This window comes from Chinchilla lanigera, unplaced genomic scaffold, assembly GCF_000276665.1.
Source record: "Chinchilla lanigera isolate Chin_1 unplaced genomic scaffold, ChiLan1.0 scaffold00049, whole genome shotgun sequence".
NCBI lineage: Eukaryota > Metazoa > Chordata > Mammalia > Rodentia > Chinchillidae > Chinchilla > Chinchilla lanigera.
The window spans coordinates 5177785-5201688 of NW_004955450.1; the positions used below are offsets into that span (position 1 = coordinate 5177785).

Here is a 23904-nt window from a genome sequence, read left to right on the forward strand (position 1 = left end):
TTCCTCCCTCCCTCCCTCCCTCCCTTCCTCCCTTCCTTCCTTCCTTCCTTCCTCCCTCGCTCCCTCCCTCCCTCTCTCCCTCCCTCCTTCTGAGACAGGGTTTCACTATACAGTTCAGGCTGGCCTTGCCAACATTATTATATTATTAGTCAGCACAGTCCTTTGCTTGAGGTAGTGAAAAGTAAATTTTTGCTTCCCTATTTCTCAGATAAATAAACTTCAGAATGGAGAAAATTGCCAGGGGTAAAAAATATTTCATAATGACAAGGGGTAATTTATTTTGAACATGTAATCCTAAGTGTGTATTTATGTGGTAACATAGGTCCTAAATATTTGAACACAGACCTCATGAAACTAAAAGAGAAAAGTGGACAAAACTATAACTGTTCAACACTTTAGCACACTTAAGTAATCAGTAAGTAGGCAGGGAAATATATGGAAGACTGGAACAGAACTGTTAGCTTGCAGTGGCCTAATTGAAATGAATAAAACATCCCAGCCAACAACTCAAAAGTGTGCATTCACTTTTTGTGTTTGTGGAACACTTTCCGAGGTAGATCTTAAATGGTCATAAAATAAATCTTAACAAATTTAAAAGGTTAAAATCATATAAAATATTTTTATCTGACCATAATAGAATTAAGCTAAAAGTCAAAGAATAACTATCCTCAAATAGTTGGAAAAGAAAAACCAGATTTCTAAATAATACTTAGTCAAAGTGAGTAAAAATGAATAACATTTTTAAACACAAATATTAATGGAATGAAATAGCAAAATTTGTGTGCAGCTAAAGCAGTACTCCAAGGTTAATTTATAGCATTGAATATATGAACATAGTGAATATGTTTCTGGAGATCAGTATTAAGTCAGTAAGCTTTTACCTTAGTAAACTAAAAAGGAATATATTAAGCCCAGAACAGTGGAAAGGAAATAAAAAGGTAATAGGAGAGTTCACTGAAACTGAAAACAGAAAAATAGAGGAAAAACCAATGAAACCAAAGCAGTAGTTCTTTGAACAGATTAAAAAATTGATCATTTTCTAGCTAGACTAATCTGGAAAACAGAAGGTACAAATAGTCATTATTTGGAATGAAGGAGTGGACATCGCTGCATACTCCAGAAACGTTAAAATTAAAGCAATAGAGTGCTACTTTACTAGATACTCAATTGGATGAATTTTAAAGTTTTAAAAAATGCACACATTTGAATAAAGTTGTTTAAGGAAATGCGGAAAATAGTGACAAAAATTTTCTATGCTTATATTACTCTGAAATATATTTTGAGAATTTATTGTTACCATTATCAGCTTTAAAATTCAACTACCATCCTTACCTTTATCCTAAATTTTAACAGAATGGGAATATACAGTTTGCTTTCTAGAAACAAACTCTTCTCTTTATATTTGTAGACAGTTTTTACATATTCTGCCAATGTTATTCATTTTATAAATTTTTTTGTTTCCAGTTTGGAACTGGAGAGTATGCTAACTGTATTGCTTTCAATTGTAGGCATCATTAAGCAAGCTGATGGAGACACTAGGTCAAGCAGAACCATATTTTGTGAAATGCATTCGCTCTAATGCTGAAAAGGTAAAGATGTTCTGTAAATGTTATCATTTAGATAAGGTTACTTCAAACTAAGATTCAAATCTTTTTTTTTAAGAGATTGGAGAAGAAGAGAGCTATGTGTAATTTTTGTAAGGAAAATAGTGTTTTATAAATATTTTTTATGGCTCCTCATCTAACATCCACATTTACCTGTCTATAATGTGTTTGTGCCAGCTTGACTTAGCATCTCTAGAATTGGAAAAGCAAATAACCTCTTGAAATTTCTTTGGAAACGAGTTTACTTCTGTCAAAGTTTTTTCACTCTGAAAAGGTTAATCTCACTTGTTGGAATATGTGCTATACCTCTTACAAAAACTGCTTAATATTTTTCTTATTTAAGGGTTCTTGTCCCTGTAACTTAGAGAAAATCCCATGGTCATTCTTGATTCCTTTCTCTCTTCTACGACAATACTTATAATTAAAAAACATAGACAACTCAAAACATAAAAATAAGTATTTCTTTATAAATAAATAATCATGTAAATCTTCGTCATTTTTATGTTCATCATCGGAAACAGTAGTTCCAGCCTAAATAGGAAAATTTAGTAGGAATTATGTTCAACTTCCTCACTTTTTTTTTTTACAGAAATAATCTGTAGTTTTGCTATTTAAAATTTTAGAGAAGTTACTTGATATCTTAGTCACTTTCTTCATTGCTGAGACACAGTGCCCGACACCAAGGAGGAAAGGTTTATTTCAGCTTACAGTTTGTAGAGGATTCACTCCATAGCGAGCTGGCTCCAAGGCTGGATGGCATGGACAGGAAGCAGAGAACATCAAGAGAGAGTCAGAAAGGGGACTAAAACCCTCCCAGGTCGTACTTCAGGACTTGCTTCCTCCCCAGTACCCCACCCCCTAACAGCAAGCCAACAATAAGGTTACCTTCCTCAGCCCCCAGGTGATGAGTTCAAGGCTTTCAGGGGACATCTAGATATAAACCATAACACTTGAGTATTCTATGACTTAAACATTTTAATTTGTGCTTTATATACTACAAACGTACTAATAAAAATTAAAATGAAAAACTTTTAATGCATGTAATAAACTGTAATTACAGGAATAACCTGTTACTGCTTTATGACCATATATGTTAATATGTGTAAAGTGCCTAGTTCCTACCTTTAATAAGTAGTTATTAGTTATTCGCTTCTAGTGACTACAAAGGAAGCTACTATGTTTAAATAGAAGTTTGAGCTTTACTTATTAATTGAGATCTTGCTATACATGGAGTTCAATTAATGAAGTATTTCAGGGTACAGAAGTACTGAATGTTAACTATTATTATCTGATATTAATTGCTCATTTTATTTTATTGTATTGTATTTTCCTTGATAGTGTGTTCCATCTAGCTGCAGGGGAAGTACTTGGAGAGTCATTGAAAATATTATTTAGGAAACAGAAATATCAGAGGCCCCAAGTTTATCTTCTTTTGAATATCTAAAAACATGCCTAGTAAGATATCTTGGAGTAATAGGGTATTGAGATTGGTGTTGTCCCATTACCCTCTCCTTGTCAGTGCCTGTAATGAACAGATTAACTCTGAGAGACTACAAGATTTTTTTTAGTGCTTCTTGCCAATATCATAAAAAAAAAAGTATTAGGGAAATAAATTACTCTTCACCTTATATTGGAAAAAGAATCTTTAAGCTCTCATTTAACCAAGGCAGCTGACAGACGGTTTCCTGTGCTAGTGTAGATAAAGTGAAGTGAAATATAAAAATGCAAGCTAGATGTGATAACATATGCCTGTAGTCCTAGCAGTCCTGGGGGAGCTGAATCAGGAGAATCACTTGAACCTAGGTGCTCTTGACCAACCTGAGGAACACAGCAAGACTCCATCGCACAAAAGAAAACACAACCACTACAGAAATAAAAATACTCTACCAATAGCTTGACTGTGTTTAAGTAGATTACTCATAATACAAACTATGGACTGGGCTATGATGTCTCTGTGGTCAGCTATATTCCTGTAAGATCTTCTCCCTTCACAGCCACAGATACCTAGAAGGTTGGTTCTGTCTTTTTTCCTCCAGGGTCAATAAAACTTTTTTGTAGTTACCACCTAGGATGTGAGCTCATCCTGTTGCCTTGGCTGTGTCTTGACCCAATAACCTCCAGGCAGTCCCTAAATACTCAAAAGTTAGCCATGCTTATGGGATGGAAAATAATTTGGAGGTACTACTGTTCTGGGTTCATGGTGTTCCATTTGTTTTGTTTTAGCTGCCTTTAAGATTCAACGATGCCTTGGTACTGAGACAGCTCCGATACACAGGAATGCTGGAGACAGTTCGGATTCGCCAGTCAGGATACAGCTGCAAATACTCTTTTCAGGTTGTGCTTCTGTAGTGATATTTATATATTCACATCACGTAAATATTTTCACATGTGTATTTCTTTGGGGCTCACTTGTTTATTTCCCTCTTTCTGTTTTGTATACTGAATTGAAAAAGGTTAAAAAAAAGTACTTTTGTTGGACGTCAGCAGTCGCATTAAACTTATGTTGTAAAAGAATCCAGTATATGGCTATTATCTGATCAGAGTGTTTATTAATAGTAAATTGAATGAAAATGCAGTTTTTTATGCTGGTTGCTCCAGTCATTGAAGTAGTCAATCAAAATTTTCTAGACAGCAGAGAGTTTTCTTAGTAGGGTTATCTTTCATAGGAAGCTACTGAGAAGGTACACAGCTATTATTATCAGCTACTGCTGCTATGGCTGTAGAAATTATATTGGAGCTAGGCCTGGTGGTACACGCCTGTAATATCAGTACTCAGCAGGTTGAGGCAGGAGGATTGCTGCAAGTTCGAGGCGAACTTGAATGCATAGCAAAACCCCATCTCAAAAAAAAAATTCATATTTGAGTCTTTGTTGTACTGGAAAGAAAGCTTTATTCTTAGGTATGCCCTTATAATATCTACCATGCCAGGCATAGTGCCACACACCTGTTATGTGAGCACTCTTGAAGGCTGAGGCAGTAGGATCATAAGTTCAAGGCAAGCTTGGGCAACTTAGTTACTTGGTGAGATCCTGCTCAAAAAAACAAAATAAAAAATGGGTTGGGTTCAATCTTCATTACTAAAAATAAAACAAAAAGGTGCCACGTTAGCTATTTTGTTTCTTTCCTGGTTAAGAATTTCAGGTTCTTGGTAAATAATCTTTTCTTTGCTCTGTAATACATATTTTTCCAAAGAGATAATTAATCTCTGCCTTTCTTCTTCCATTTCCATTTGATAGCATTAATATGCAGAACTTGGTTTTTCTTCCCCCCCTCCCATGTTTTCTAAATTAACCTTTTATTATATATTAAGTTAATAACCACCTTTTTTGTTTCATCTGTTAAAAGAATAAGAAAAAGAGTAATTAAGGGATAATTAACTTGTTTAGTGTTTACATACAATTTTCTTGTGATTTTACAGCATTTTCTTTTTATTTTTCAGGATTTTGTGAGCCACTTTCATGTACTTCTTCCTCGAAATATTATTCCATCCAAATTTAACATTCAGGATTTCTTTAGGAAAATAAATCTTAATCCAGATAGTTACCAAGTTGGAAAAACCATGGTAAATATATCTATCTATCTATCTTTTGTCAAAATTGAGTACATTTTCATATTTTAATAATAATGTCAGTTGTTGACTCTGAGGATTTTTATTTAAAAAGTATGTATCAGATTCGTAAGGAAATTGATTAACCTAAGGTTTTTAAGTAAGATAGCCAGTATTAACAGAACTTCTGGTCAGTGCTCTAGTTGTGACTAATTTTAACTGTAATTTAAACCATCTTTGACTAGATATTTTACTACCATTGGCAATTCACTTGCCCAAGGAAACCTTATCCAGATTGTTCTACTTGCCTTAATTTATCATCTGCTTTCTCTTTCACCTCTTTTTCTTCTCTCAGGCTAGAAATTATTTTGGCTTATCCTTCAATATAATGTTTTTACAAAGTTCTGTTTCTCTTTTCTCACAAATAATTTTTATATCTTTCATATTTTGTTTCTCCTGCTTCCATTTTCCTTTCTTTAGCTCTTCTCATCTAAGTTACCCTTAGAATAAATGGATATTTATCTGCTATTAATCTATTTTAGTCATTCATGTCATTTACTTTACTCTGACTAAAAGGATCTTAGTATGTTTTGTCTTGGCCTCTTGCTCAATAATAATCCCCCAGTAACTTCCTCATTAAATTCAAACATCTTCCTCTTTTTAAAGAACCTCCATATTGTGGCTTCACACCATTCATTATCCTCTTCATAAAAATGAATTGTGTTGTCCTCTGTCCATTCCTTTATATTGTTTCATCTCCTTGTGTTACTCAGGTGAGATCTTCTGTCTCTAGCTTTTATTAGTTAATTGTTTTCTTCCTAGGGTACATAATACTTATCTGCATTTAAAAGTGAAGTGCAAATTTTGTTTCCAAAGACATGTGTGTTAATTTATTTTTGTATACTGAAAAACCTCTTAAGAATTTATTAGGGGAAGGAAGAAGTAAATAAATAACATGATTGATAACTTCGGCAGTAAGAAGTCTTTGATGAATACTGGATTTAAAAAATGCTGCTGTCATTGGTTTATTTACATAATGATTAAGTTTCAAGACATTGTTCTCAATCTTTCCCTAATAGCACACTTGAAAAATTTTATTTTGATGTATTTTCAATAGTACATAGATGCATTATGGAAGTGATTTTCCGAAAAGAATAATGTATCCAGTCTCTGTCAGTGGAACTTTTGTGCTCTTGCTCATCTTCCTATTGCTCCTCCTGTATTTTAATATATTCTTTTCAATTTGAGAATGACTCTTTCAGATCAAATGATACAGGGCTTCATTTTTCGGTCCTGCATTTAAATCTCTGCATTATGTTTGTTCTTGTCTAAAAGCTTGCCACAGGAAGAATAATTCATAGAAACAAAATTTTTATTTCTTCTTAAGCTACATTCCCTATGTTTCTTCCTTGTGGTAGATCTTCCTAAAGGAGCAGGAACGACAGCACTTACAAGATCTGCTGCACCAAGAAGTGCTCCGTAGAATCGTGTTGTTGCAGCGATGGTTCCGGGTGTTGCTGTGTAGACAGCATTTCCTCCATCTGAGACAGGCAGCCATTGTTATCCAGGTGTGAAGCAGAGGATTTTCTGCATGAGATTGACTGGTTTATTTGTTCTTTCTTTAATAACTAGAAATAGTTTCACTGTGTAACTTTTAAATAATAATGTAAACTTCAGAGATGAAAATATATTATACTCAATTCTGAAATGTTCATAGCACCCAACCATCAATATTGATTTGATGAATTTAAGTTAAATTTAATTTATACTTACAATGTTTTTGTGTGGTATGAAAAGGGGCAGAGGAGTCACGTACTTTAATTTTTGTTGAGATGATTCTTTTTATGTAATACTTTGCTGAGTGACACTTGACAGTTACAAATACGTTGCTGCTAGGCACTTATTGGATGATGAGCACCTTTCTTTATGTCACATTTTCATCTGTTATTATTTCTCCCATTTTTAAAATATATTCTTGGGTATTCTGTGCAAGACTTTTTTTGTTTGTGCAAGAAAATCTTTAGTATCTTTTTTTTTTTTTTGGTTTTTCTCCGGTACCGGGAACCGAACTCACGACCTTGCGCTTGCCAGGCAGGCGCTTTTGCCGCTAAGCTAAATCCCCAGCCCCGAAAATCTTTAGTATCTTCATCATTAGTTGCCTTAAATCTATTAATATTATTAGAGCAAATTGTATCAAAAAAGAATATCACTTGTTGAAATGAATTTGTAGGACCTGAAAGCATCCAAAATTTTTAAGTTCTGTAGTTAACTTGATGAAGGTTATATTATTTAAAATACTTATCTGAGCATATCTAGAAAATTTTTTATTCACTGACAGTTTACCTGCTGAGCCACTTCTAAGTGAGAAATTTATCCTTTTTTCTCTTTTCTGTGCAAATATATGGTAATGTGAGAACCCATATTGTTGTTTTCCTCACAGAGATTCTGGAGGAATTACCTAAATCAGAAGCAAGTCAGAGCTGCAGCTGTGCAGAAGGGTGCTTTTGTCATGGATAGTGCAGCTACTGTCCTCCAAGCATCCTGGCGTGCTCATTTAGAGAGGCAGAAGTACTTGGAGCTACGTGCTGCAGTCATCATCATCCAGCAAAGGTGGAGAAACCTCTATAGGCACAGGTACATGGCTGCTACCTGCATACAGGCAAGATGGAAGGGCTATAGGGAAAGTAAGCGGTATCAAGAGCAAAGGAATGCAATTATTCTTTTGCAATCAACATGTAGAGGATTCGCAGCAAGACAAAGGTAATCTTTGTTATTGTAATTACTCTTTCTGTCTTCCTAAGTACTTTATGTATAATGCTTGTACTACTAGTTATATACAGTTTGTTTCTTTACTACACTGGCTGGCCTTGAACTCACTGTGTAGCCCAGGTGGGCCTTGAAATTGCAGCAATTGCTGCCCCTACCTCCTGAGTGCGAGGATTACAGGCTTGTGCCACCATGCCAGCAGTATTTAACTTTTTACCTTTAGAAAGATTAATTTCACATGTAAGGTCTGTCTTAAATTAAGGACATTATTAAAATGAGAGCTTCTGTGTTAGTTTATATTTTGGCTGGAATGCTGAGTTAGAAATAATTTGCGTTGCTGGGCATGATGGCAATAACACTTATAATCATTGTAACACTTTATAATTACAATAACACATTATAATTACAATAACACTTATAATCCTAGCACCTGAGAGCCTAAGGCAGGAGGATCACTGAAGGTTTGAAGCCAGCCTGGGCTATATAGTCAAAGGCCAGCCTAACCTATAGAACAAGACCCTGTGTCCGAAAACCAGGCTGGCGCTGTACTGCTAGAGCTATATCCCTGGTGCCAGAAAAACAAAAAACAAAAAAAAAGAGAAAGAAAGAAAGGGAGACCTTGGACTGGGTGGTCCACCTCCTGCAGTCATCGCATTTCATGGCTGTGCCCCGGGAGAGACAGGTACACTCAGTGAGCTGCCTGGGGACCCCTTACCTGGCAGCCGACCTCTTTGGTTCACGGCTGAGTCTCACACACTCCATCAACTGGCTGGGGATCCCGGTCCTGGCAGCCTGCCTTCTGCCACCATAATGATGCATAGCTGAGCCCCAGGATAGCCAGATATGCTCCATCAATTGCCTCGGGATCCCAGACCAGCACTTGCCTCCAGCCACCATTGCAGTGTACATCTGAGCCCCAGGAGAGCTAGGTGCACTCTGTGAACTGCCTGGAGATCCCTGACCTGGTGCCCTGCCTCCTGCCACCCTCGTGGGGCAAGTGTGATACCCAGGAAATCTAGGGACCCTCAGGACCTTAGGTGAGCTGCCCAGGAAGGATGAGGCTCAGCATTCTCCTCCAGAATCAAAATGACAAGATGAAGGAGTAATATGCAGTTTCATAACTCCATCCCACCAGAACAAATCCAGGAGACATAGACATAGAAGAACTTCAAAGTCACACACCTTAAATTTCTGAAGTGATTGCAACTGAGGTAAAGAAACAACTCCCTTAGACAATAGAAGAAATCACATCAGAAGTAATCTCTCAGGTAAAAAATGAAATGACACCAGTAATGAAAGAATTGCTCAGCACATCTAAGAAGACATTTATAAAAAAAAATGGAGCATAGAAAAATATTGGAAATGTTGAATGAACAATATAGGAAAGAAGTAGAGCGCATGAAAGAGATTCAAAAAGATATGCAGGAAATCAAAACTTCCATTGAAAGCTGGCAAAACCGCTTCAGTGAAGCTGAAGATAGACTTGAAGATGTTGAAGACAGCACTGCTGCTAACAATCGCGAAAAGAAGGATCTCTTAACAATAGCAAGGAACCAGGAAATACCCATTCAAAAGCTGTAAGATGATGCAAAGAAAAACAATGTAAGACTAATAGGTATCAACGGAATGGTAGGAGGCAATACAAATGACATAAAAAGAATATTTGCAGAAGTAATAGCAGAAAATTTCCCAAACATGGAAAAAAATCTGACATACAGTAAGTGAGGCATATAGAACTCCAGTTAGCCATAACCAAAATAAATCTATACCCAGACATATACTAATCAAGATCAATAATCAGGGAAAAGAACAGAATATTTAAAGCTGTTAGAGAAAAGAAATTGATCACCTGTAGAGGAAAGCCCATCAGAATCATGGCAGTTTTGAACACAAACCATCAAGTTAAGAAGAACTTGGAATGAAGTATTACAGGTCCTGAAACAAAACAACAAACAACCCAGATTGATGTACCCTGCAAAGCTATCTTTCAAAATTAATGGAGAAATAAAATATTTCCACAACAAAGAACTAAAGAACTTCACAAGCACCAAACCAACCCTGTAAAGACTACTAAAAGATATTCTAGAAATGATAAAAATGACCAGAATTTCAAGAACAACAATAGAAAGGAACCACCAAGCAGAGCAAGCAATTAAACAGAGACAAAAAGTAGGAAACCAACAGCAGGTAAATAGCATGACAAAGACAAGCCAATAGATTTCAGTTATAACCATTAATGTAAATGGCCTCAATTCACCCATCAAGAGAAGCAAACTGGTAGAATGGATTGAAAAACAGTATCCAAAACTATGCTGTAAAAAAGAAAGATATGTAACTCAAAAGGAAATTTATAGACTGAAAGTCAAAGGATGGAAAACAATTCTCTATATGGCAGGAACCCAGAAAAAAGCAGGGGTAGCTATTCTGTTTGCAGACAATGTGAACTTCAAACCAAGAGTGATCAGAAGAGATAAAGAAGATCACTACACACTTGTTAGGGAAAAACTTCAAGAGGAAGAGGTAACAATCGTAAATATATATGAACCAAATATGGGAGCCTCAAGTTATATAAGACAAATCCTAAAGGACATGAAAAAGCAGATAAGTAATAACACTATTGTAATGAAGGACCTTAACACACCATTGACACAATGAGATAGGTCAACTAGACAAAAATATCAGCAGATTTTTTGAACCAGACTTGTGAAACAGAACTGAACCAAACTTGTAAAAAAATGGACAAGTAGATGTTTACAGAGTGCTCCACCCCACAACATCAGAATACACATTCTTCTCACCTGCACACAGGACCTTATGTAAAATACACTACATACTAGCCTATAGAACATGCTTAACTAAATGCAAAGGAAATGAAATTGTCCCATGCATATTGTCTGACCATAGTGCAATGAAATTGGAAATTAATGGCAAAAGGAACCACAAAACCTCTATAAACACATGGAAATTAAATAACACCCTCCTGAACAACCAATGGATCACAGATGAAATTAAAGAAGGAATTAAACAGTATCTACAAACAAATGAAAATATAAATACAACTTACTGTAATCTCTGGGATGCACTAAAATCAGTCCTCAGAGGGAAATTTTTTGTTTGTTTGTTTGTTTTTTTCTGGTACTGGGAATCTAACTCACAACCTTGAGCTTGCCAGGCAGGCACTGTGCCACTAAGCTAAATCCCCAGCCCCTCAGAGGGAAATTTATAGTGGTGATTTGATACATCAGGAAAACAGAACGAAAACAAATAAATAGCCTAATGCTGTACCTTAAAGTTTTATAAATAGAAGAACAAGTCAAGCCCACAGCCCAAAAAAGGAAATTATAAAGATCAGGGCAGAAATTAACACAATTTAGATGAAGAGAACAGTATGAAGAGTTAATGAGTCAAAGTGATGGTTCTTTGAAAGAATAAATACAATTGATAAAACCCTAGCTAAGCTTATCAAAAAAAGGAAAGAAAAAACTTAAATTCATTCAATAAAGAATGAAAAGTGTAAAATCACTAGAGATCCTGTAGAAATTCAGAAGATCAATACCTACTTTGAAAATCTTTACTCCTATAGGATGGACAACACAGAAGAAATGGACAGATTCCCAGATACATATGAATTACCAACATTGAATCAAGAAGATATAAAAGGTCTGAATAACCCAATATTAATTATTGAAAATGAAAATGTGGTTAAAAACTTAGCAACAAAGACAAGCCCAGGTCCTGATGGATTCATAGCTGAATCCCACAAGAAATTTAGAGAAGATTTAATGCCAGCACTCCTCATACTCTTCAAAGAAATTGAAAAGGAAGCAGTTCTCCCTTGCCTCATTTCTGGAGACAAGTACCAAAAGCAGAGAAAGATACCAAAAGCAGAAAAAGACCCAACCAAACAAAGAGAAAGATACCAAAAGCAGAGAAAGACCCAACCAAACAAAAGAACTACAGGCAATCTCCCTAATTAACATAGATGCAAATATTCTCAATAAAGTACTAGCAAACAATTCAGCAAATCATTAAGAAGATTATACACCATGACCAAGTGGGATTCATCCCAAGGATGCAGGAATGGTTCAGTATATGCAAATCAATAAATGCAATACACTATATCAACAGAGCCAAAGACAAAAATCACATAATCATTTCATTAAATGCAGAAAAAGCTTCTGACAAAGTCCAACACTCATTCATGATAAAAACCTTATAGAAAATTGGAATAGACAGTCTACCTCAATCTGATTAAAGCCATCTATGACAAACCAATAGCCAACATCATACTAAATGGACAAAAACTGAAATCTTTCACTTTAAAATCGGGAACAAGACAAGGATGTCCACTGTCACCACTCCTATGCAGCATAGTTTGGGAAACATTAGCCAGAGCAATTAGATAAGAGAGAGAAATAAAGGAATAAGAATAGGAAAGGACAAAGTAAAGCTATCATTATTCCCAGATGACATAATACTCTGCATGGAAGACCCCAAAAACTCTACCAAAAGACTCCTTGAATTAGTAAATAAATTCAGTAGCTTAGCTGGATACAAAGTCAGCACTCAAAAGTCAAAAGCATTCCTATACATAAATAACAAACATACTGAGAGAGAAATTAAGGGAACCATACCTTTTATAGTAGCATCCAAAAAATTGAAATACTTAGGAATCAATCTAACCAAAGAAGTAAAAGATTTATACAGTGAAAACTATAGTACTCTGAAAAAGAGATAGAAGAGGATTTCAGAAAATGGAAAGATATTCCTTGCTCCTGGATAGGAAGAACCAACATTTTGAAAAGGGCTATACTCCCAAAATTGCTATATAGATTCAATTAAGTCCTGATCAGAATACCATTGGTATTCACAGATCTACAGAAAACATTCCTAAAATTCATCTGGAAACAGAAGAGATCCAGAATTTCCAAAGCAATCTTGACCAACCAAGGCAAGGCAGGTGGCATCGCAATCCCTGACTTGAAATTATACTACAAAGCTACTGTGATAGAATCAGCATGGTATTGAGAAAAAAATAGACCTGAAGATCAGTGGAACAGATTGGAAGATGCAGCCACAACCATAAAGATACTCAGCCACCTTATATTGACAAAAGGGCCAAACAAGTTCCCTGGAAGAAAGCCTCTTTAATAAATGGTGCTGGAAAAACTGGCTCGCCACATGCCGAAGACTGAGACTAGACCCATGTCTATCACCATCCACCAAACTAAAGTCCAAATGGATTAAAGATCCAAATATTAAAACAGAAACACAAAATGACTGGAAGAGAAAACAAGTAAAAATCTTGAAGATATAGGGATAGGCAGAGAATTTGTGAGCAAAACCCCAACTGTATGGAAAATAGTTCAAAGAATCTACAACTGGGATCTCATCTTATTGAAAAGTTTTTGCAAATCGAAAGAAATCACCAACAGATTAAGAAGAAAACTCACAAATTGGGAACCAATTTTAGGGAACTGTCCCTCAAACAAAGGACACACACACAGACAACTGTCCCTCAAAGGACGGACACACACACACACACACACACACACAAGGTAACTAAGATAATTGTACTACTAATTTCTATTGCTTTATTTAAAGGAACAGTTAATGTTTGATCAGTCTTTCATGCTTATATCTGTTTATCTGAATAACCAATTTGAAGATAACAATATGTAATACAACAACCATTGTTAATTTCCTATCACCTTGTCTCAAATTCTGTACTGCTTTTATTGTTTTTCTGTTGTTTTATGTCTGTGTGTTTGTTAATTTCCTTTGGTTCTTTTCTTTTTAAAATTAAAAAAGAAAGAAATTTGATATGCATAACAACTATTCTTGTCTCATGGAAATAGGAGAATTCAAATGAGATAATTAAGTTAAATGCTTACGTATTATAAGATGAAAATTTTAATTCTAGGTGCAGTGGCACATACCAATAGTTTTAGCTTTTGGGGGGGGATCACTTAAGCATAAAGTTGAAGTCTGAGGCCACTCTCAACAATCACAACATAGTAGACTATCTTTAAAACAAAGAAAATTTTGTGACTTTGCATTTCTGTTTAAATTCCTAATAAGTGTATTCTCTTCATTGGTAACCAAGAGTGATCTATAACCCATTTATATCTGTTTTCATGTAGATTTAAAGCCTTAAAAGAACAGAAGCTAAAAGAAACAAAACTAGCACATGGATTGATGAATATCAAGGCATTTGGAACTCTGGAAATTCAGGGTTCAGACCCTTCAGAATGGGAGGATTGTTCCTTTGACAGCAGAGTGAAAGCCATAGAGGAAAGTAAATCTGTGATGGACAGTAATCGCCTTAGCCGAGATGGTTCAGTGGAGGGCTCAGAAGAGTCTCTAGATAAGAGGCAGGAGAGAGCCAGATGTCAAAGTGGTATGGACTTACAGCAAGAGGTGATTGTCAGAGAAAGACCGAAGTCATTGGAGGATCTCCATCAGAAAAAAGTAGGACGAGCCAAAAGAGAAAGCCGGAGAATGAGAGAGCTAGAGCAAGCTATATTTAGCTTGGAACTGCTGAAAGTTCGTTCTCTTGGTGGTGTGTCTCCTTCAGAGGAACGGAGATGGTCTACAGAACTGATGCCTGAAGGCCTCCAGTCTCCACAGGACACCCCAGATAGTGAAAGCTCTCAAGGAAGCTTGGAACTTCTAAGCTGTGAGGACAGTCAGAAGAGCAAGTTAGAGTCCGTAATTTTAGATGAAGGACACTTGCAAGTTTCATCACCAAAGATGTCTCACAGTCTAAAATCCGATGCACAGGACAATTCCTTCAGTGCCTCAAGTAAGACCAGTTCTGTGTGGATTCAGAAAGGAGCATCCCCTGACTCAGACCCCTTAAAGAATGGGACTGTGCAGGAAAAGCGGGTCTGTGGTTCTGAACCTATCACCTGTAAGCCACAGCAGAGAGACTCTTCCATGTCAAATAGTTTGCCTACATTTTTTTATATTCCCCATCAAGACACCCTGAAAACAAGTTCCCAGCTAGACACAAGTGTCCAAAGAAACAAACATTTGGAATACAACCATACACTGGGGACAGCTCATACTTTAGATTTCAGCAGAGAACCTAGAAAGTCTCACTTCTCAGGAGACCAAGTGGTTCCTTCTTGGAATATGGATTCTTCTAATAATGTGCTTAAGAAATTAGAAAAACTAAACACAGAAAAGGAAGAAAGGCAAAAGCAGTTGCAGCAGCAGAATGAAAAAGAAATGATGGAGCAGATTCGACAGCAAACAGATATTCTAGAAAAGGAGCGCAAAGCCTTCAAGACAATTGAAAAGCCAAGAGCTGGAGAGTCTTTCCCGACACCATCATTCTGTCAGTCAAAGCCAAGAGCAGAGAGGCCATCCTCTTTGTTTATCCCAAGTTCCCCAAATAAGGGAGAACCTAGTGGACTAGCGTCCCCATCAGTATCTGTAAAAGATGCTGTTTTTACCCCAAAAGACACTCCTTCTGCTCATTTACCTCTGAAGGACCGACCTGTCACACTTTTCTTTGAAAGGAAAGCAAACCCTTGCCAATCTAGTAATGTCAAACAATTGTCCAAGACACAAAGAATGGACACCCAGCAGGATATTGCTTGTAGACTCTCTAATAATCGAATTTCAAAAAGAGAACACTTTAGACCAGGTCAGACTTATGGCCACAAGTCTGAAGACTCTTCCAGAGAAGGAAATACAGGGGCCATTTTCTTCACATCAAAAGACAGTACAAGTATTCCTATGTAAGTCAAATGTTTACTTGTAGCAATAGATGGGCATGTTCTTGGAGTATTTTTATGCTGTCTTTTTTGCTGCACTTATTTGTGTGAGTACTGCTCAAATTATCCATCCATTTCTACTTTTATTTATTTATTTTTTTTCTCCGGTACCGGGAACCGAACTCACGACCTTGCACTCACGACCTTGCGCATCCATTTCTACTTTTAAAAATACTACTTAGAAACAAAATAAAGCATTGATTCTGTCAGCTGCTTGTAATTGGATATAGTTACACCCTGGATTCTCTGAACTCAGATAGCAGAGCTCTTGCTTCTTCCCCATTAGGTCAAAGAGTATGTATAAAGGCCAGTTTCGCCCATATGCAAGTCTCTAGAGCTGTGAAGTGTAGCTTTCCAAGCTGGCTAGTGTCACACATTAATGAAGTTAGTGTCTTTTGTTGGTCTATTTATGGCCTTCATAATTTTCTTTATACATGTGTGGGTGTAGGTGTGTGTGGTGGGTGGGTGTGTTTGAGTGTATTGATAAATATATAAACTTGCCATCTTTCACCATTTTTAAGTGTTGCAGTTAACAGTAGTGTTAACTTTATTCCCATTGTTGCTTAGCAGCTCTTTAGAACTTTCATTTTACAAAACTGAGCTCTGTACCTATTAAACAAACTCACTTTTCCCTTCTCCCCAGCCCTTGGCAGCTACTATTCTATTTTCGAAGAGTTTGACTATTTTAGATACCTTATATAAGTGGAAGTTCTTTAAGATGTTTTTTAGCTAGTGTTAGTCATGAAAAAGTCCTCTCATTCAGTATTAAACACAGGACTTCACATGACATGTCCTCTACTACTGAGCCAAGTACCACCCCAGAAGAACATTTTCAAATTGATATGTCACAAGTTGGATAAAACTTAAGATGTTTCTACATCATCTTTGTATACAGTAGATTGTTTTAGTGCCTGTGGGAGATACCACTGTTGAAGACTGTACCTTAGGGCAAAAAAAATTAAATTTCACATTAATGAAAATACCCTTTTCTGTCCAATCATAGTCATAGTCCTACTAAGACCTAGAATTCTAAATTTTGGTGGGGCTTGATATTTTCCTTTGTTCATTATCAGATCCACTTCAGGTCTTGAACTACTTTTGCTGCTACTGTTCTTAAACATATGTCACCGTAGTAGAGTGCACCCAGCGATTATCCTAGCAGAACATCTAGGAATTCAGTCATATGTGCAGATTCTTGATAATTCTTGAGTTGGCAGGCTATAATTCATGCTGTATTTTGAAACTGCTTTTATGGAATATCTGCTAGGAATTGAAATATAATCTTGTTGTTTTAAAGTGTCAACAAGGAAGCATTAAGCAGTGGAAATCCTCAGGTTCATAAAAAAGATGAACCAGCATGGAAACCTCTGAAGTTAGCCGGGCCAGGTCAGCGAGAGGTAAGTATTAAGTCTGTTTATCTTCTGTTTGAAGTAGATGCATACTATTTTGGAAGTTAATGTTCTTGTAGGAGAACACCTTGTCCACTCCCATGTGTTTTTAGAGAAAAAAGCCATGAGCTGAACCTGTTATAACTAGTAAGGTATACTCTAGGCAGCGAGAGGCGCCTAAAAACCAAATTATGTTTGTAAAAAAGAAATTGCTTAGAGAAAAAGACAGTTTATTCAGGTTACTTTGGTGTGACCTCTTGTAGCAAGAAAGGGTGGCTTATTTGGCTGTGAAGAAGCAGGATGTAGATTTTTAGCTTTCATTCTTACTCTTTGTCTAGAGTAATACATAATGGATTTCTTTTCATCATCCCTGTTACTTCTACTAGTGGAAAGGCTATGTTGGGGTGGAGGGATGTTTCAAGAAATTCATGGGTCCTCTTTCATTGGCCTCATCTCCAAAAAACCAAAACAAAACATTGTTGTGTTATTTTTTTTATCATTTGGTCAAGCAGGTTGCCAGACCGGCCCATAAAAAGAAAGCTCGAATGGCGCGGACGCGCTCCGATTTCTTGACTAGAGGTACTTTTGCCGATGGGGAGGGGGACACAGAGGAAGATGATTACGATGACATAATTGAGCCCCATCTCTCCCTTGACCAAGCTTCTCACTCTGAGCTAGGGTCTGCATCCACCCTGGGTCAGGCCTCTCACAGTGACTCCGAAATGGTAATTTTACAGCAATATAAGAAAAATAGCAAGCAATTCTGATGGGAATCGTCTTTGCTAATCTCAAGCTAACTTTCACAGCTTCTTCCCATCTAATGTTGTACATGGGAAATCCCACTGAACACAGCAGATAAAGCTAAATGTTAATAGGGATTAAAATAAACGGCACCTTAGCAGCATGTATCGAGTCATGAACTAGGGAAAATTAAGGTTGTTCAGCACTGTTGTAGAAATTATGATGCTATTATCTCAAAAGATAGGGTAGAAGTCCTTCTTTTCCATAAAGGACCAGATGATAAATTCTTTAGACTTTGTAGCTGATACATTCTCTTAACTTGACCACCATCATATGAAAGCAGCCCCAGACAATAAGTTAAAAAAAAAAAAGGCCCAGTAGGTGTTACTGTATTCTAATAAAACAACAGACACAAACAGTGGGCTGTAATCGACTATTCCCTGGCCTAGGAAGTAGACAGTTACATAACTCAGTAGATTTTAACTGAAATGTTATTTACTTTTTTGCCTTTAAACTTGCTTTCTCACCCCTATTTTTAAGTAATATCAAATAAACGTGATTTTTAAAAAATTTTGTGAGCAAAATGTGAGTCCCAGAAAATCCAGCCAAACAGAAGGCCACATGTAATGTGAATTTGTATTAATATCAAATTACAGCATTGGCACTGTGTTTGAATAAAGCTTTACTGTTTGGGGCTTGGAATATAACTTCATCATCATCCCACCTAAAATTAGGTACAAATATGTTTTGATGAGTATATTTATAGGTATGTTAGGGTAAAGAGTTTTATTTTGGAATTGTCCTAGAAAATACACAATGTATGTCTAGCACAGACTAAAACATCATTGAAGTATGCTTTATTTCCATTTAGATCCATAAATTGGCTTTACGATTTTCTTTACAGTATGATGGAAAAATGTATGATAGTCTTTGAATCATTAAATATTTTATTTTTCAAAGCTTTTAAATTTTTGAATTGTGAAGACACAGTTAATAATATTTTTTTTAATATTCAGAACTCTGTTACTGTCTATTTGTGAAAGGTAGATCCAATTTTAAAATGATACTCATGTACCATGAGGGAAAAAAAACAAGGAAAACAGAAAAATGCAGGGCATGTTTCCTGATTAACCTGAGCCAAACTGTAGGATTATAGAAGTTGGAAACATATTATATAGTATATATAAAATTAGAGGTAAAAGTTCTTTGTATACAAAAACATTCCACTTTGAAGGTGCCCTGTTTTAGAGTTATAATTAATGAAACATAGTCTGTTATGTGATTAGTAATTAAGTGTGAAAAATTTTGTAATGCCACAAATCTTGTTGAAAAATACTACTTTAGTGTATGGATATTATCATTTATGGAGGACTTTAGCACTTTTTACTGCTGTTGTGTTCCTGGGTTTCCTTTGTAACAACCCCTAGTCCTTTTGGTGATAGAATTCTTTCACACTGGAGCTCTTGCTGAGATGAACTAGGAATTTGGGCTTTCTGCTTGGAGCATTCAGCTCCTGTCAGTGTTGTTCTAGCCTCTGTCACCTGCTTGACAGCCACTGCATGCGGTAGCTGTAGAACACTTCCCTGCACAGTGTATAGTCACTCTTAGCTTCTTACTGCTCCTGTCTCTCATCACTGGCTACTTTAGGACCAGGTGGTGGTGCTTGTTTCTGGTGGACACTTGCATGAACAAGCTTTGCTTTCTAGAATCTGCTAATAGGTACTTATTGGGGCTGGGGGTGGGGAGGATAGGAATGATTTTACAATGTTTTCTGTTTGTGTATCCTGAAAATGTGCCATGTTCTAACGTAAACTGTTACTGTGATGTGAAGATGAAGGCTTACACTGTTTCTAAGTAAGATCTACCACATTCTCAAAATCCAGAGTTTTTAAATGGATTTAATTTTAGGCGGCACGTGGATTTTTTTAAAAACTGGATTTGTTTTTCCTGGGCAACGAATTCTTATCACTGATGCTTGCGAAGAAGTGTGCCATTAAATCTTAGCAGAAATGACAATCTGACCTTTCCAGTTTTGAAATACCTAATCTAGTGGGATAGAGACTGTTACAGATGAATTACTGAAAGGGTTTTGATAAGCATTAGTCTTGAGTTGCTTGATTAATAAACAGTTGTTAGCTGCTGTGCGGGAGGGGAGACAGGGGTACTGGTTTCCTTCCCTTGTGTGACTTTTATGTTTTTTAACTTCCTACTTCAAACTGTGCCATTTAAATTACTGTTTAGTCTGTGTGCTCTCACTTTGTTCTTACATCCCCAATGTTGGCATTTTTCAAGAGGAATGACATGAAAAAAAAAGAATGACATGTTCTGTTAACCAAAATTTTAAAGATGACTTCCATAGGTCAAGTCTCTCAGTCTTCTAAATGACAGTGGCATTAGTAAAAGCCTATCTCATATCTGTAAGGTTAATATAGGAAACGTACGTTTCTCTATATAGTTTCTTCTACCGTTAGCCAAATGTAAAACAGTAATCTCTGTGGTGACATGACTCCCAAGTGGCTCTCTAGAATTTCATCGATCTTTAACCCCAGCATAGAGAGAACATTTATGTGATTTTTAGGAGCCTGGGGTTGGTGATTCTGAAGGTCTTGCACAAGTGGAAAACTGTGTAAGCATGAGGTCCTGGGTTCTATTTCCAATTTTTTAAAAAACTGGAAAACTGGTTGGTATTGAACAACCAGTTTATGACTCTGTTGGACTGGTAGCCCTAAGATAGCAGCCACAGTATTGAATATATACTTCGTAGTTCTGTGTATATTGTATTTCCCCCTAAAAATTTAGGAACAACTTTATATATGGTACAGTAGCTATCTGTTTGAATATTTGATAGAATTTCCCTGTCAAACCATCTGGCCTTGGTGCTTTTTTGTGGTGTATTCCTTAATTCCTTTTTTTTCTTCCAGGGAAATTGGTCTTTTTAAGATTTTAATCTAATGGGATCCATTTTGATAAACCATTTCTATAACTTTTCAGATTTATTTCCATAGAAGTACAGTATAGAAAGTAGTTGTTAAGAGTTTTTAGTTTTGAGCCGGGTGTGGTGGCACACACCTGTAATCCCAGCACTCAGGAGGCTGAGGCAGGAGGATCGCTGTGAATTCAAGGCCAGCCTGGGCTACAAAGTGAGTTCGAGCAGCCTGAACTGCATAGTGAGACCTGTCTCAAAAAAGACCAAAAAAAAAAAAAAAAAAAGTTTTAAAAATTTCTCTTTCAGTGATTTTTTTTTTTAAATCATTTTTTACCTTTTTTTCTTTCTTTTTTGAGACAGGGTCTCACCAGTTTAGGCTGGTCTTAAACTCTCATTGTAGCCCAGGCTAGCCTCAAATTCACAGCAGTCCTCCTGCCTCAGCCTCCTGAGTGCTGGGATTGCAGGCATGAGCCACCACACCCGGCTCCGATTTTTTACTTTGTAGATTTATATTTATTTTCTTTTACGTTAGCTAGTCATTTGTCTAATTTTTTTCCAAAATGGCAGGATTTTGCTTTATTATACGTATATTTTTCATTCTCTATTTCATTTGCTTCTACTTTTATCATTTATTTCCTGTGGTTTTTTGGTTTACTTTCTCATTTTTTCGAGATTTTTTTTTTTTAGTCAGGGCTCATTTTGTAGTATAGACTGGCCCAGAACTCACTATGTAGTTCAGGATGGCCTTGAACTTGTGCCAGTCCTCCTGCTTCAACCTCCTGAGTGCTGGGATGACAGGCATATGCCATCACACCTGGCCATTTTTCTAGATTTTGAGTTGGGAATTTAATTTGTTTATTCCACTTTTATTTATATGGGTTTTAAAATAAGTGATTTTTTTTTCCCTGATCATCCCTTCAGATGTATCTCATAGATATGTAGTTTTATTACTGTTTTCCTATAAAGTTTTAAAATGTTTTTATATGTATGATGTACACACACACACACACACACATACACATAGACACACATAGAAGACTTGATTAGCAAAAGATATTTTAGTTTTTAGAGGAAGAATGTTTTAAAATTGTTGTGTATTTCTATTTTTTCTGTATTGAAATCACCTGTAATATTTCTGTATGATATAATTTGTTGATACTTTCTGTCACCTAGTATGTGATTATTATGACATGCATTTAAGAATGTGTTCTTTATTCACAGTATAAAGTTTCAGGAGATATTCATTACCTCTATTCATCATCTTTATCTTCTACAGCCTCATTATTTTTGGTATACTTACTTGTCTTATCCAGATAATGGTGTGTTTTATTTCATTGTTAATTGTGGCTTTTAGGATCAGAAAGTGTCCTTTTTCACATTTAATGCTTTTTTCATTCTGTTACCACTCCCCCTCTTTTCTTATTATTTCCACTTACCTAGTATCCTTTTGTTTATCCTTTCATTTTTGGCCTTTCTAGATCACTTTAGGAATCAAATTTAAAACATTTTTCTCTTAAAAGGTCAGTTATACCTAATTATATCTATGGGTATAACTGATAAATTTAATTGCAACTCTTCATTTTATATAATTGTTATGTTTCCTATATTTATGTTATATGCATTTTCTTTTTTCTTCTTTTAGTTTTTCTTTTTTCTATTGTATGCTTATCTTTGTGTATAACTTTATTTTTGTATGTATGTATAACTTTAAAAATGCCGATAGTCAACTTTTGTTTTTGTCTAATCCATTTTTCTCTGGTTAGTCAATTTTTAATGTGTAACATACTAATTTAATTCCCACTTGTTGTGACACAACTATCATTTATTTATTTATGGTATTGGGAATCAAATTTCGGACCTTGAACTTCCCAGGCAGGTGCTTGTACAGCTGAGCTATATCCCTGGCCCTCAATGAATTATTGTATTCTCTTATTTTCTCTCTCCCTTATACTTTTGTTTTTTACGTTTTTATTTTTGCTTTATACCAACCCAAATACACAACATGAATAAAGTAATCATATAAAATCTATACACAAAGGCACCAGTCTAAAGAATGTCAAATGATTATGAATCCTTTATTTACACTTATATATTGTTTTTGTTAAATCTAATTCTTTTGTCCTTCTAAGTTATTTGATCTTTTAGACTGTAGACCTTCAGAATTTTTCCTTTATGTTTCATGTCTAGGATATGGTTGTTACAGGTTAATAATGTCATATATGTCTTGGATTCTTTCAGTGTGTAAATTCTGGTATTAGCTTACTGAAAATTCATTAATTGTAGTTTTACATATTTGTCATATTCCATCATTTTGTATTTCTTAAAGGACCTCCATTTTTTTTCTTTTTTTGCCTGTCTTCCATTTAAACTATGTTCTGACCTATTTTATTTTTCTTTATTAATTTTACATTTCTTTAGTATTTTCCACCTTTGCTTAATTCTTTTTACATTTTCATTTGTGTTTTTCTTCTTTGGGTTCCTTGTTAGTCTTCATTTAATAGTTAATTGTACACTCTTACTTTCTTTCTTTAGGTCAGTCAGTTCTTTAATTCTTCCTGGATTTGGGTTTTTGAGCTTGTGGGTTTTGTTTTATTTTTGGTTTTAAGTTTCGAATTTCTCATTCAAGAGATTTTTCGTATACTTATATATATATAGATTGATGTGTTTTTTTTTCTACTTCACACTTTCATAGGTTTTCTTTTGTTTTTTGGTGGAAAGGTAAGGTTAAGCTGATTTCTTGACAGATTTTTAATTGGTTTTCTTATACCTTTGAGTATAGATTTTATATATTTACTTATTCATGTTGTGTATTTGGTTTGGTTTACAAGATGAAAAATTCTAAGCGCTTCTTCCTCTGTCAGTGTGTTAAAGTAGTTTCTTTATGGACAGCCTGTTTAGTGATGTGGGGAGACCATGTTACATATCCTCCTGTTTTTCTGCTTTTCTTTTGCCTTCTTATATTCTCAATTTCTGCCTGCTACTTCTTTTTCTCCTTACTATCCAATCTCTAAAAGGTACCTTTTCCTTCCTTTTGTACCTTTTCACCCAGAAAGCAATTCCTTTAAAAATAAATCACCTTGATTCCCATGCTTTTTTTTTTTTTTTTTGGTACTGGGAATTGAGCTCATGACCTCGTGCTTGCCAGGCA

The 23904-nt window shown here is 35.7% G+C and overlaps 1 protein-coding gene across 7 annotated transcripts in view; it reads left to right on the top strand.

Annotated features, from left to right (window-relative positions):
* Myo9a (myosin IXA) overlaps positions 1–23904 on the top strand; it is a 207138-nt gene that overhangs the window by 127988 nt on the left and 55246 nt on the right. For 3 of the 7 annotated variants that reach the window (XM_013518986.1, XM_013518989.1, XM_013518988.1), the window contains 8 exons: positions 1509–1589; positions 3828–3938; positions 5044–5166; positions 6570–6719; positions 7592–7911; positions 14061–15665; positions 16999–17098; positions 17599–17814. In XM_013518986.1, coding sequence (XP_013374440.1) covers positions 1509–1589; positions 3828–3938; positions 5044–5166; positions 6570–6719; positions 7592–7911; positions 14061–15665; positions 16999–17098; positions 17599–17814 — 2706 coding nt within the window. The remainder of the gene's footprint in view (positions 1–1508; positions 1590–3827; positions 3939–5043; positions 5167–6569; positions 6720–7591; positions 7912–14060; positions 15666–16998; positions 17099–17598; positions 17815–23904) is intronic. The other 4 variants (XM_013518991.1, XM_013518987.1, XM_005393628.2 and 1 more) reach the window with 3 other exon arrangements.